General features: G+C 40.0%; 1 protein-coding gene across 1 annotated transcript; it reads left to right on the top strand.

Moving 5' to 3' along the window:
- The first annotated feature begins 6,932 nt into the window (after positions 1-6,932).
- On the top strand, positions 6,933-10,587 carry LOC148016644 (protein XRI1-like). Its single transcript, XM_087664677.1, has 7 exons — positions 6,933-7,403; positions 7,729-7,863; positions 7,987-8,108; positions 8,205-8,292; positions 8,399-8,522; positions 8,613-8,650; positions 9,228-10,587. Exons 1-7 carry the CDS (start codon positions 7,340-7,342, stop codon positions 9,665-9,667), a joined length of 1,011 nt encoding a protein of 336 aa, XP_087520803.1. The 5' UTR covers positions 6,933-7,339; the 3' UTR covers positions 9,668-10,587.
- Positions 10,588-15,862: the final 5,275 nt, after the last annotated feature.

Raw genomic sequence — 15,862 nt, 5'->3', positions numbered from 1 at the left:
CATAGAGCAGTCTAGAATACTTTAAAGAAATTGTTGCACTAACATATTAGGAGTTTCATTCAATAGTTTCAACTAACTTGTTGTGAGCTTTGTTAAATAATAGGACCAAAATATTGCATGCCATTTTGTAGCAAGATTGTACAAAATAAGAGGCTTGTCGTTTACTAGATTTTATTTCATGTGTTGAACAAATAAGTACACAAGTGAATGATTAGTGGTTAGTAGTCATCAAAGACAAAAAGTTATTAGTGTGTACAAGTTTGAACATTTACCCTCCATGCAAGTGTACTTGAGTTTTCGAAATGATGGACCTATGGTACACCGGAATAATTTTAAAATACATTCCAAGTTACTTTGGGAAAGGACCCTATGCAGAATAAGATGCAATAATGGGCATTTCACAAGAAGTAATGACAACTCACTTTTTGTATGGGAAGGAGAAATTGTTATTGGTAGCATTTTGAATCGTTCCCAATACATCAATGACCACACTTGCTCATATAAATAGTAGTGTAACGTTTTGATGCATACTAGACCATTATAGCTCTTTACTTGTCTCTTGTTTAGCCTTACTTTATTAGTATTTTGGGAACGAGAAATTATTGTGGTAGCATTTTGAAGCATTCCCAATACATCAATGATCACATATGTACATATAGACAGTGGTGTAACATTTTAATGTAGACGAGACCACTACATGTCTTTACTCGCCTCTTCTTTAGGCTTACTTTATTAGTACTAAATAGCCATTGTATCTTATACTTAAACTAGATCTAAAGTTAGAATGCGTATCGAAGCGCACAAGTTATAATCCCAAAAAATAACATATATTGCATCAACCCTGTTCAAATGAGTCTATAGTAAAGATTTCAAGATGTAGCCAAATGAATTGGCCAAAGCACTTTGTCAACATGCTAAAGTTTTAGATCTGTTAGCATATTTGTTGAGAGCACATTGCAAAGATGCCTTAATCATTCCAAGAGCTTTAACAATTATACAATAGCCTTGAGTGAGTTATGGAATGCACCTCTTGTTTGGTATGAAATAATGGTCCCATAGCCAAATTCAAATGAGCATTGAAGTGATGGATGATGTATGAGATGATACGGTCATTCACACTAACCAACCTTTTTATTTGCAAGTAATATGGACAAGGTATTAAAATGCAAGCTCAAATCACGACAATGGGCATGCAATTTCCACTAAGGTTGAACCCATGATTTTTCAAAATATTGGTGAGAATTATGGGGCCCATAAAAATTAGGGCACTTAAACTCCGCATTAATGAGGAAGGAAACCTTACACCACTTCCACGAGTGATACAATAAAGGTGTCAAGTTGAGCTAAAAAATGGTGGATTGAGAGCCACGGCATGTGATAGGATCTGGTAGTTAGGAGATTGGCTCCCCAAGAAGCGAGGAAACCTAGGTTTTGGTTTTGCAAAGCCACCACCGTGTCCCTATGAAAGGAAAAAGGTCTGTGGTCTAGCTTAGGCTCAAGTGTCAAGTGGGCAACACGGTAATGGAGACAACCAGATTGCATCTTTGCATGCAATAAAAACATTATTGGCAATGCTGTGCAATTTATAAATTGCTAAAGTTATTAAGGTATTAAGGTAAAGGGGGCCCGTTTTCAGGAGAAGAAACGGCATCAAAATTAAGGGGTGGGGACATTAGAGGAAGGGTATGAGAAGCCTCACACGAGTGAGTGCTTAGGCCTTATTACAGTGTGAAAATATAAGGCTTTTTCCCTTTCAGTAAGGCAGGCTTTTGTGGATTTTCTAATTCCTTGGGTACACACCTTTTCTAATTTCTAATTTCTAAACTTCTGAAAAGGAGAAGAAAAGGAAAATAAAAATGATTCAAAATAATGAAAGAAAGGTTATAACGTTGGGGCTGGAGCGCTGAACCAGAAAGGGCTTTGACCGGAGCTCCCAGAAGTGACTTTCTTTTTGGGGTTGGGGGGAGGGGGGGGGGGCGGGGCATGGGTTAGGTTTTCGCACGTGCCGCCCACACACGTGGCCGGCTGGTTCCGAGACGAGTACAGTGCGTGTGACGTGGACGTCCAGGTGGGCCGCCCGCCAGCGCAGTCTCTCCAGCAGGCGCCGTTACGAGGGCTGACGTGGACCAGCAGGCGGGGCCTGCTCAGCATATCGTGCGTTTGCGGGGATGAGTGGCATGCACCGGCTGGCACGCATGCATATCTATATTTTCCCTGCTGACGTGGCCGGATGCGGAGTGGCATGACGTGGCGGAGGAATGGATGGCATTCAAGCCTAAAATTTGAAGGTTGCAACACCCTTCAAAGGGGGTTTTGCCCTTCTAGAGAAGGGTGATACATATATTACCCTTCAAAAGAAAGGTAAGAATTTTAGAAAAATAGTTATATGCCCTTCCAAACTCTTTAAAAAGAAAAGGAGAGGTCCTCTAAGACCTTCTAAATGAAAAGTTGGGTAGCCCTTCAAATTTGAGGCCTGATGGCATTGGCTTTTTTTTAAATGGCATCATGGGTTGTACGGGAGGTTTGTGGGGGGTGTGACCGGCTAGTACAGGTTTGATGTGCACCCGGCAAGATAGGGACCGGTCGGCCGCGTGGCGGTCACCGGCTGCAGGGCGTGAGTCTTCGCTTGCAGCGATTTGGCATGCGCAAAAGCCTACCGCTATTGGTAGAGGAGAGAGTACTTGCCAAGTTGCCGCCAAACTTGATGGTAATTTTAGGAGGCCGATGTGAAAGCGAGAGAACGCACACCCCTTTAATTAGCAGCTCTGAATGCCAAAATAGCAGTGTCGAATTCAGCAAACCTCCAATATTGCAAGGTGTTCCCATGCGTCATCACCTTAGCGCTCCTTCACATAATTTACCAAAGGACAGATTTGTGTTACTTAGCCTATCGAGCCACTATACCACATTACAATATACACCTATTGGGAGCACAATCACTAAGAGCCCCGCCACATGCAAGTACACATACTTGCAGCAACAAGACCATCAATAAAGAAGCTGATTGGCCACACACAAGAAATGATTTCTGATACATGACTAAATTTAACAACTAGATGTGCTGGAGGGGGAAAGAGGATTTGTTGGCAAGGAAAGAATGGCTACATTGCCAATGGCTCTCAACACATCAGCGTTGCTTCGATGGTCAATGCAATATTTACTATTTTTAATGCTACTCGGTTTGCCACGAGAAGTTCCATTTGAGTAAGGAGGAATCGAGAGTACGCAACAAATAATAGAGGATTGAAAACTTCTTCAATTCCAAACTTCCTAATATAAGATGGCTCTATCTACCCACATGCTTCCATTGTGAAGCTTAGATGGCGATCTAAACAGATGATAGGTGAAAAGCTTAAAGCTAGCAAGAAGTACTTTGATTGGGTGAAAGATTAATTAATAGTAGATTCAGAGGGGTCTTTCTTTTATGGCCTAGAAAGGTGTTCAAGTTAGCCTGTTAGACATACTATATTATGAACTATTCTTAATCAACCAAGGAATATACCAAGAAATATTTGCTTTATCGTGAGGCCCTTGACAGGGGTATTGCCCCCAAACCCTCATCAAGGGGACCTCTTCCATAGCCCTTCGACCCAAAAATAGGAAACCCTAATAACTCTCACACCTTGCAACTCGTTGTAGTGTGCCTCAAGTTGCCATCCAATCTTATAGACCTCAACTGACATACAAGTTAGGACCCACAACCAATGTATGAGCTCATAGATGGCTTCTCATCATAAAGGGGCCTTGCAACATTGAGCACCATGGATTATTGGAGGCATCTTATGAGGCTAGGGCATTGAGCATATCTAACACCCCCAAGAGGTTAGGTGAGAAAAGTTGCGGCATAACATGCTTTCCAAGTAAGGACTTATTGTAGCTATGACGCTACATGTGCAAATAGCTAGACTAGCAATTGCCAATCCCCTCTAGGGTTTGTCTTTAGCTATTTAATCACACTTAGCCACCATCCAATGTTGAATTTGGGACCTACTAGATAAATGTGTTGCTATGATGCTACACATGCAATTAGCTAGACTAGAAATTGCCAACCCCCTCTGGGGTTTGCCTTTAGCTTTTTAATCACACTCAGCCACCATTCAATGTTGAAATTGGGACCTACCAGATAAATGTGTTGTTCATAAATGCCTTCTCCTCATATAAGAGGCTTCCAAATATAGAGTTAGTAATCACCCATAATTACTTGGGGGGTGGAGGATTGATCCCCAACAAAACATAAGGAAGTATTTCAAAGTTCATGAAGGTATAAGAGACTTAACACACATTTTAGAGTAAGCTAAAGTGGCCTTTAAATGTAGCAACTTTTGATTTGAGTCACATTAATGCTAGCTATCTACATATTCGACATTAAAACAAATGCAATTTCTTATTCAACTAATATGGTGAAAGTTGGTGCTATAGATATTTTACTCTTCATAAAAAGCTATGAAGTAAAAATATAGCTCTAAAACACGCCTTACAACATAGACAAGGTATGGCTAATTCTCATTATGTCACAAATTACATATCTTCAATCTTGCTACATGTGAATTTCTATAGATTACTTAAAAATTTTTCCTGCCCTCCATGTTGTTACATGTGTCTATCCTATACATAGTTGATTGTTGTGTGTTGCAATTTTAGATTTAATCATTTTGATTGTAGAAACCATAGGAGTCTGTCCCTTGAATTTCATAGTCTTTTCAACATGCCACACTTGAAAGACTTGCCATTGAATCTATACCTTGTTCATTGTTTAGCACTAATAACATATGGTTAATGACATGAAGTTCAAGTGGCTCATATATGGTAAATCTATGTGAAGTATGTCTAGTGCAATGGGTTCTCAAAGTTGCCAAATGCTGCAACTAGGTGATTAAAAATGTGTTTGGTGATATGATATGAGAAACAAAGCATGCTTGCCTTGTTCAAGGTGTATACATTCCTTTAAGGGGAGTCTCAACATGAACATGCATCTCTTAATAAATCACCTTCTTATGAAAGGCTTGATTGAGAGGATAAGTTGACAATAACCCCATTGATAGGCATGAGTAGGTGCTAAATGCAACACTCCTCTATTTTTGATAAATGGAAATGTAAAGTCCATCCTAAAAGGGTTCATTTTCTATATTGGCCCATGATATCTTGTACTCGTGCAATAAAGTCACCCATCCACTCTACACTTTAGATAATCATCAAAATTGGGCATTTCCTTTGTACAACATTAATGGGTAACACACACTTTGGTATTCACTTTAGTCATAGAAAGCTATTGGATGTAAGGGGAGGTTTGAGTTGCTCTAAGAATCATAGAGCCCTAAAGTTATAACATGCAAATGTACTTCAATCTTAAAAGGTCAAAAGGATGGGAGGAGTGAAACACTTTATGATTATTTGCGACTGTTATGAGTCGGCCATTTGCAACAATTGGAGAACTGATATGTAGTGATTGACATATTTTGTGCTTACTTTGTGATCAAATTCCAATGCCTCAAGCACCTGGATATAGTGAAAGGTTGGATTACTTTGTGATCATGATGAGCCATTCATGGCATCTTGAGTAGCCAATCTCTTGCCACAATTACCATTGAGATGCCACTAGGTAACCATGATTTTATAAGGGTTTTGGTCATGTACCATGGTGGTGTATGCTTCGTTGTCCTACATGGCGACCATGACCATATGTGGTTAGTAAACAATGGGGGATAGTCATCTTTCTAATAGATGGATGGACTTACCTCTAGTTTGTGGGCCTTGAGGGTTGGCCAAAATGGACGCACATACTTCTTTCACACATCCTATTGTCATAGCTAACCATTGATGCCAATGGTATCAAGTGATGAGATGCTAAGGTATCACAAAAAGATGCAACCGTGGTAATGGGTGTTGCACAAGGCACCCTAGGTTAAGTAAGCAATATGCATAACCCACACAAGAGAGAAGGGACTCTCTTGCTAGTTGTGTGGAGAAGCGAGGAAAGGTCAAAGAGAACTGGTTTCACTAGCTAAAAGTAGTGGGGGAGTCAGTGTTGATGTCTAGGTTATCGAGTCACCTACCAGATTTGTCAGTTCGAGACCGAGAGAGAGAGAGAGAGAGAGAGAGAGAGAGGGGGATTGTGTGTGTTTTCGTTTTTCCCAACTTCCAAGTCTGTTTCCACAAATCGAGAAATCCATGTCTAACACTAATAATTACACTTACACCTAAATTTTATCCAGATTTGCGCTGGCGGGATTATGGCGATTACACAAAAACAAAATGCAACGTATTTTACGAGTAAGGGAGGTCGCAACAGAGAAAATGCGCAAAAGATCACGCTAGCACCAATCGTATAACTGCAAATATATATTATATAAATCTATTATATAATATATATAAGCTAGAAATTCGAGTCGATTTTTGACGATGAGCTAGAAATTAGGCAAATCCGACAATGACGAAGCCCGGATGAGTCCATTTTCGATGGATGAGCTGAAGATTGATGAGTGAAATGGAGGAGGAAAGAAATTTAAAATCGAAGACGATAAACATTAATATTATCAACCAAAATTTGCAATATAATGATTTTTGGGTCCAGAGTTTGTATGGATGGCAACAATCAAAAGCCGAGAGCAGATCCCCGAAAGATCGTCCACAAACAGCAGGTGTGGGTGGCCCCTGGGATTAACCAACGAAAATCATGGGTTTTCGTTTTGCCTTTTTGTCAGCAGAATGAGGGAAGGAAAAGGAATTCCTTCATGTGGCAATGGGCCTAATTAATGGGATTTAAATTCTCGGTAATGGCCTACTTAGTGGGATTTTCTTTAAAAAACATCTCGATAAAACTACAGTGATTGAGATGGGTAGGGGGCCCCTTATAAGCCGAGAAGAGAGAGAGAGAGAGAATGCGTGTTTGAGGGAAAGAAATGCTGGAGAGAGAAATGTGTGTTTGAACTTTGAGGGAGAGGATTCTGAAGGAATGCTGGAGAGAGAAGAGTAAACTAATAAAGAGAGAGAGAACTATCCACTTGCTGGGTACCAGTTTGTTGCTGTGATCAAGACCCATCTCTCTCTCTCTCTCTCTCTCATGTGTGTGTGTGTATAAGCTAGGCACGCCCGCACCACAGTTCAAGAACCCACACACACACACACACACACACACACACACACTCTCTCTCTCTCTCTCTCTCTCGCTTTCTTTCCTCATTTCTTTGCTTTCTTGCCTCCCCTTATTGTAAAAATCTTTGCATTGCTCTTTTGATCATCAATAAACCCCTCCCAACTCCCTGATCAATCGATCCCTACTCTCTTCTTCTGCCACCATCCCTTGTTTGCTTGATACCACTATCCAGATATCAAAGATCGGATGGAAGACCATGCCTGGGACTGGCTTGATGAAGACCTCAAGCTCGATTCTGAGTCTCCATTGTGTAAGTTGCTCCTCACCGCTTCTACCATTTTCTCTTTCTTAGTGCTGGGGCTTTAGGGGTACGAAGCACAAGGTTCCCATGTTAACCATCCATCCCTGGGGTTTTCTGGGGGTACTAAGGAACCTTTATTCAATCCTCTTAATCACATGCTAATCGTGCCTTTTAGACTCAATTTTCTGATTATTAATAGTCGAGGTGTGTTCTTTCTTCTCAGCAAGCTCCTTGTATCAAGTATTAACTGCACGGCGCCTATGCTTGGCCTGTAGTTTCTTGTTTTCTTTTAAGGTGTAGCTCCTTGATTGTGCCTTGACTTATGTTTTGCCAGTTATATCACATTCCTTGTGGGATGATTTTGCCCAAAATGAGGCTGTGGTGAGGAACTTGTTTGCCCCAGCTGGCACCCCCCCTTCCCAGGTTATCAGAGATTCCGTCTCATCAGCCTTTCCAGCTGAGAAGTCAGGTACAAATCAAGCATATGCATCGGTCTTGCTTAAACGCCAATTGGCCGCGTTGCTCCATGCCAGTGATGGTGGGATTCTGATGATTTGAGAATGTGATTTATGTCCTGGGGTCTTTGCCATAGACTCACCTCAGCCCAGCAGTTCTTGGCATATGTCATCTGAGGGCAGCCCACCGCCGCTCAAAAGACGACGAATGCTACAGTTCACGATGGATGAGCCTATCGCTTTCGCGGATCCCCAAGAGGTGCATTGCTTGGTGCCCCATCTTTTCTTTTTTCTGTTTTATCACGTTGGAGAACGTCGCAGCCTGGCCTGACACTCAACCTGTGCACATGGTCAGACACGCAGCGATTCTTTGCTGGATGCATGTGAGGAACCCCAAGCTAATGGCCGTTCATCATCCAGTTCAGTCTGGTTTATGGCTAATGGTGATTGTCTTGGCATCCATACACAGTGCCATTCGTAGTTCCTGTTTTGCATAAGACTTGCCTGTCTGGGCCTCATTTTTCATTATGAGTGGTTTATGCTGTACAGAGGAATCCATCAGCTCAGTTGATGATGTTGTTGAGCAATCAGCAGAGAGCTGGATGGCAGGTTGCTTTAGTGATAGCGATACAAGTGATACTCCAGATCTGGCAGTATGCCATCGAGATCAAGCGTAAGGATGCACAATCCATTTTGTAGTTAGCCTGTTTTGCAATGCCTATTATAATCCCATTGATAATCTCTTATTCGTGGGTTTTTCCAGGAACGGGTTTACAAAGACTGGACTGGTGAATGCTACAGGTATTGTTGATTGTAACCATCATATTTCAAGATTGCTAGTGTTTTCTTGATTCTGACTAGGATAACTAATGCAGCCATCATCTTTCAAGTTTGCTCAGTGGTTTCCTGGTTCTAATTAGGATTCTTTCTTGAGTGCCCCCAACATGATATAATTGTTCGGATTGAGCTTTGCATTGGAACAATTGCGTGTTTGGCTTATGCTTATGAAGTAGCAATAAATGTGCAGCATATTTGTTTGGAACCATGAAGGGCCAAATCTCAGTTCTTTTACTATCAAGTCTTCTCTTGTGTCTGCCTGCTTGTCATATGTTCATTGACCTGTGCAATTGAGTTTGCAGTCTATGAGCATTGCACTCTACATAGACATTAGAAAGATTGTTGCATGTGGGAAACTTGCCACTTATCAATATTATGACAACTGATTGAGCCTTTTTCTTTAGTCATTGTTGCATTGATTGCCAACAAGCTGGAAGAGTGACTGAATGTTGTTAATGTTGTGTGTATGAGTGTGAGACTGTTAGATGATCTTTAGGTGCTGGATAGACTCATCTAAGAACTTACCTTTTGGACTGCACAGATCTAGGTGTAAAAATCCCGAAAGCTTGCAGATCGGTATCTGCACCAGAAATTTGCCATCCTCAGTTGGCAAAACCAAAGCATATGCTGGAGACAAGGGGTACTACCAGTGGGAAGCAAGTAGTGAGGAGGTCTTCAGGACAAGGCACATGCACACCACGGTCCCAGTTTCAGGCTGTTAGAGAGAAATTGAATCCAGTTGCATATCCTTTTGCTTTACTGAAGCCCAGTGGAATTCAAGGGGATGTGACTCTGAAAGATATCAATCAGAGGATCAACATGGCTCCCCCGACTGCGACTAAGACATCATCAGATCAATCAAGGGGAGTGGCATCGCCTTCTCCCTCCTCATCTCCATTTTCAGGAAAGTCTGTGGTTGCCCTCACCAAGATTCACACAGAAGGCAATGGAACCATCACAATTATGCGAACCAGGAGTTGAGAGTGTGCTGTTGATTCCTTTCCTCCAAAAGAACTGTACTAAAATGCCAATCCTATTGAATTACAATCTCGACCCAACCGTCAAAACCTCTTCCACACCACACAATTCAACTTGATTCCCACTTTATATGCTTCCATCCAGTCTAGCATCTGCACTTTATCTTTGAAACATCTCCATCAGTAATCCCCCTGAAGCCCTTCCTCACTCCACAATTCAACTTGATTTGCAGTTTATATGCTTCCGTCAAGTCTAACGTCTGGCATTGTATCTTATACATCTCTTTGAAACTTTCTGACTGTAGCCAGTCAAAACATTCTGATAACAGGACCTACTTGGAAACTCTGGGCTATCACCAATTCTATGTGCTGGCCTTAACATTGACTCCAGCCTTTCACAAGTCTTTTAGCTAGTCTTATCGTTGGTACTTGGGCCATGATTACCACAGCTGAATAAGGGCCCAAGGATTAGGATTTTGAGGCCAATTATCCTTTAGCTAAATCCCTGAATCCCACTTTTCAGCTGAATAATATGCTCCAAGAATTTTCCAGCTACTATAAACCAATTGTATTACAGACAAATCATGTTTGACAAGCACAGAAATTCTGCTCTCGTGTGTACAAATCCACATGTTACATGTACATGAAGCTGTGCATCGAGCTCCAGCTGTGGGCAGTATTAGCCGTATCTCTTTTTCTTTTCTTAAAGAAGAAAAGAAATTGGAAAAGAGGTAAATTGTATCGAATGTGTTGAAGTGAAAAAAGGGCAGCTGGGCAATGGGCATTCTGATCATTTCTGTTTATTATGAGGCGTATCGTAGGCTGTAGCTCGCTCGGTTCATCAAGTGACAAGGATTCTGCCTGCTGCCTGCCGGGGGCCCACCCCACAACAAGATGGGCCCTTGTTTTTTAATTTTCCCCCTCTTCATAAATTCTGGGATTTCGTATGCTTTTTGTTTTTTGTTTTTTTAATAAAAAATTTGTGCTTGTCTGCTTTTCGTTGTAATTTGTGTTGCATTTAATGGGAGGGTCAGGAAAAATGCGTTTCTCTCTCTCTCTCTCTCTCTCTCTCTATGAATACTGCTATTCATAGAGATGGAGGGTCTTAATAATCTGGCCGGTACTTGGCACCCAAATCCTCTTTTGCGCACAGCACAGGCCACAGGCAAGGCACAGGCGAGGCTTGTCATTTTTGAAAAAAAGGCTGAGCGGCTCTTTTCGTCTTTTGGACTGTGGAGCGCTCCTCCCAAGAGCGCACTGCGCTTGGAAGGTACACCTGCGCAGAGATTGATTTTGCAGTGAATTGCCCCAAAAGTTAGTGGCAAAATCTTGGACAATGGAAGGGCTTTCTTTCACTGAACTTGAAAAGGAAGTGGCTTGGGCTTCTACGAGACGTTCTCACAGGGACACGCCAACTCCCTCGCGAGTCGCGACGGCCTCTACCCTCTACCCCTCCCCTCTCATCGCCATTTGCCCGACGATACGGTCTTCCACGTGGCAGCCTCGCAATGTGCTTGCTCTTAGAGAGGCCATGTTGTTCATTGTTGCCCTTCGACCCTTTGCCTTATAATATCCACCTATATGGTGCAAGCTTGTTTGCCTAAGTAAGTTGGTGATATAATCTATCCTTCTTCTAAGCACCCATATCGTGCCACGCTTGTGGCCTCACTTGCAAACACGATCACTTACATTTACTTGACCCCAACATCATCTCACCTCCAATCCCTCGTAACAACTTAAGTCTCGCGTAGAGCTTACTTCCACATCTAGTCTTTTCATCTAGTACATAACAATATCAACTATTTAAAATCTAAAAAGTACATAGAAATTTGTGGAAAATTAGCATGCATTGAGGAGTGCTTGGACTATATATGGCATTAAAATGGTGCAATCTTAGCATTGAATTTGATGGTGGTCGGCTATTGCAATGACACTCTGGTTGTAGTTGTATTGATTTTGATTCTAGAGTGACTATGGCTTCATCCTCTGCTTTGGAAAATGTAAATTTTAATGTGAGAAGTTGCATGATACTAACTTTTTATATCGACTAAACAAATATAAAATGTGTTAGTGCAAAAGAAACAATTTAATTTCATAAATTGGAAGCATGAATGAAAATGCTTGGCATAAAATGGATGAGCTTGCATAATCTACTAATACATTGATGCTCTCTAAGTCAATTTATTTTAATATAAAGGGCACAGATGATGGTGCATAAGGAGTTTTGAGAAACTTATGCAATCTCTATGAAAAGGAAAGTGTCATGTCTCACGCTTATTGGTTAACGAAGTGCATTGATGTTTTTATGGAAGTGGGGACATATATGTCCAACTAATTGCATGTATTTTACACTATCTTAAGCTAGTTGTTTGCTCAAATGATTGTTTTTTAGGACTCCTTGAAATCCACGTTTTTGCTTGTGACATTGCTCGAATATTGGGGTACTTTTAGGATTACTATTAGCAAATCAATACCTATTGTGGGACTTGACTAGATTGAATATTGAGAGTAGTTGTGGAAAGAGAACGGGATCTATTGAGAATGGCAACCAATTACCAATTTAAAGTTTAGTCAATATAAAAAAGATAATCAAGTCTAAGATAAAGAGAAAACAAAAGCTTGATTGATGTAAGACTAAACCATCAAAGTACAACGATAGTGATTCTAATCCAACTAATAACTAGTATGAGGAAGAATCATTCAATCCACTCACACTAAGCTAACTTGAAGCTCTGAGCTAAGCTACTTTACTTCTATACTTAGTTCTCTCTATTCTCTATTCTTTATATTATATATTGGTTATTCCTTGGCATGACCATTATATAGGTACTTACATACATAGCACATTGCAATAAATTATGCTCTAAAGATTTTGGCAAATGGAGTAACTTAGTATCTAAGTTTGACTTCATCACCTCTTACTACCTTGGTGAGCAATAAGGAAAATTGGATTCTTTCTCATATCAATCTCGTAACTTGCACCTAAGAAAAGAGATATAGCCTATGATCAACAAAAAACTATACTCGTGAAAATCGATTCATTCAAGTTGAATGCAATAACTAGTAAGACCATTGATGATGCTGCATTTCTTCTCTAAGTAAAGAAAGAATTTGCTCATGACCCTTTTTCTCAAGATATCAAACATTGATAATAATAAGAAAGAGGAAATAACTTAGGAGTTTTCAAGGAAGCTGAGAGGTTGGTGTAATACAAGGGTCTTCTTTATATACCATCGGAAGCAACCAAATTCAAATAATCCAAGATATGGTCTCCCAATATAGTAAGGCATTTTGGAGTACATTACCCAATTGAAATTATCACATGGAATTTCTAGTGGCCCCAAATATGGGAACTAGTCAAAGGATTCATGCATATTTATGACACTTAAAATAGAAAAAAAGTTTTTTGACATCGGCCACATGGTTTTCTTCAATCCTTGCCTATCCCTAGCAATGAACTTCATAATAGATCTATCTTCTTCCAAGAGTTTCAACTCCATTCTTATGGTGCTTGACTGATTCACAAAAATAATGCATTCCTTTTGATTACCAAAGCAATCAATGTGTAATGCTTTTCCTTTGAAAACATTTATCGCTACCATGGGTATTAAAGCGGGCATTCGAGAAGCTTCTTCATCACTTACTAAGAAAAAGACTTCACTTTCATGGGTAGTTGGTGCGCAAATCGGATGCTGGATGCGTACATAGCAAGTATCGAAAGGTCCCCAAGAATAAAAGAACTCTACTTAAGCTCAAAAAGCAAGAAGATAGACTTGCACAACATGAAAAAAAGAGACAAATTAGTACAATCTCTCCCCATGCTTTTTGTGAGTGCTTCACAAGGCATGCATTTATAAATTTATTCTCCTCAAAACTCAAAAATAGCCAAATTTTACAATAAGCGTACTTTAGCTTCTGTGTTTGCTTTAGTCCAAATAAAGAATAAAGCGGTTGGGCGGCCCAAAAGTCGAGCTGTGTCCAAATACAGTGTTTCATAATGAAATATTTAAACTGTGTGTCCATCACATACAAAATAATAAATATTTATCAAGTGCTTCAATAAATAAGCGTGCCCAAATAAATATTAGCGCCACGCCTTTAATGATAAGACGTGTACCCATAAAAAATGATAATTTATTCTAGGTAATTTGAATACACGCTATCGCCCAGTGCTTCCTAATGCCACCACCGCTTGCTCTACACATCAACTGAAGCATTCACAATTGTTAGAAAATAATAAAATTAAACGGATAAAAGTGAATACCTAGCAGTCTTCAGCTACATAATGAATAAATAGGTTGGAACTCTGTTCTAACCTTAATTTAATACGAGTGTACTCTAAACTTATAAACGTCCTTGTAGAATCACCCGTTGTGGAGTCACCCCCATGCACATTAAATTAACATGATGCCTGAAAAGAATAGGTGTCCACGTCAACTTCTCGCACAAGGAATCCACCTTGTGTATGAGCTTCGACAAATAAATATAGTTTTACGGAATCCACCGCAAAACCTCACGGAATCCATCGTGAAATAAAAACTCACGAAATCCACCGTGGAATATGTCTCTTGGCATCAGTAGCTCACCAATCATCTATGCAAGGTATGCATTGAGTCTACGCTTACTCCTAGCCGATTATTGGAGCTTGTTCCAAGGGCTCTTGGTGATCCTTTGATCATTGTTTGAGGCTCCATTGTAGCCTACACAAGCAACAACCCTCAAAGACAACCATAGAAAATTTGCACTATTTTTTACAGCCTTGTTCTTACTAATTTGTAACTCACGCATAAGTCATTGTTGGCTTTTGGATGCTTCTTCTATCATTGGCAATCATTCCAGTATTGTTTGGCTTACTCCCACAAGCATTGTTTGAAGAGTTCTTGATAAGTCATCTACTCATAGTTTGGTACAGATCTACTGTATACCCTCTGGATAGCAAATAGTGACTTCCATAATACATATTTAATGCTTTCGTGATGCTATTTTGGTACCCATATATTATGATAATGCTTTAAGATGCTAATTAGATTGAATAGATCTCATTTAGCTTAATTTTGATGGCTTTACTACTATAATAATAATTTGAACATCAAGCATACAACAATGTGCTTTATGTTTTGAATGTCTACAAGTGATTCGGGTATTCTATATACTTATATGGATGCTTGGCATTAATGTATTTGCATATATATACTTATGATGCACTTTGAGCTTCACATTTGAGCTTTTGGACATTTGCTTTAGTGATTATTCACTTGTGGCTTTCATACATTTACTTTGGTGATTATTTACTTGCGGCTCTGAACATTTGCTTCAGTGATTATTCACTTGCGGGTTGATGACATAGTGTATGTATATACTCTTGAATGTATTTATGATGTACTTGGGCTTCCTGGATACTATAACACTTATGTCTTCAACTTTGCTTGCTCACTCTACATTCCAGATCCGCTTCTAGTGGGGGCGACACTTGTATTTACTTTGCAAAGCTTATTTCTTTAGAGACAGTGGGAGTCTTTTGCTCATGTATATGCTCAGTTGATATACACATAGACTATTCTTGCAGATACTGACTATTGTGGGCTAATTTGCTTTTATGTATTTGGATATCCTATCCCTATCATTCTCAATGGTCCTGCTGGTGGATGCTTAACATGTATTGGTTATATGCATCTATGTATCTAACACTCTGTATGCTTTGATAGTTGTTAGTACTTCGTTGCTACACTCCTAGTTGCATTCTATATATCCTAAATTGCTACATGAATAATCATAGTAGTGGGAGCTTACTTCGTTGGTCATTTGCCTACTAATATATGGCCATTAAGTACAATTTTATGGATAAAAATACTAAATATTGTTTTTGAGCAATTTCTTTGAGCACAGACACCTTGTTTGAGTGCTCTATTTCCTATTGTTTATGGACATATATCCTTTTTTGTTCCCACTCTCTTGCTTGCCCTTTTGGTTTAGTTTTGGGGCTATTTTTTGTCATTATAGCAGTCCATACTCTTGTACTTTGTAGTCATTTACAGTCATTATGTTAGCTATGCTCAATAAGGCACCACCAACGATCCATAGTGCTCTGAGTTGTAAGGCTTCCATTATAAGGAGAAGCTATGTGTGAGCCTGAATATTGGTTGGGTCTTGACTTGTATGTCAGATGAGGTTTATGTAACTAGATGGCAAAAAGGTGACC

This window comes from Lygodium microphyllum, chromosome 23, assembly GCF_053477565.2.
Source record: "Lygodium microphyllum isolate KBCC chromosome 23, Lygodium_microphyllum_v1.1.10, whole genome shotgun sequence".
NCBI classification, from domain to species: domain Eukaryota; kingdom Viridiplantae; phylum Streptophyta; class Polypodiopsida; order Schizaeales; family Lygodiaceae; genus Lygodium; species Lygodium microphyllum.
Note: the sequence above shows the minus strand (reverse complement) of the source record. Positions and strands in the feature narration are given on the sequence as shown.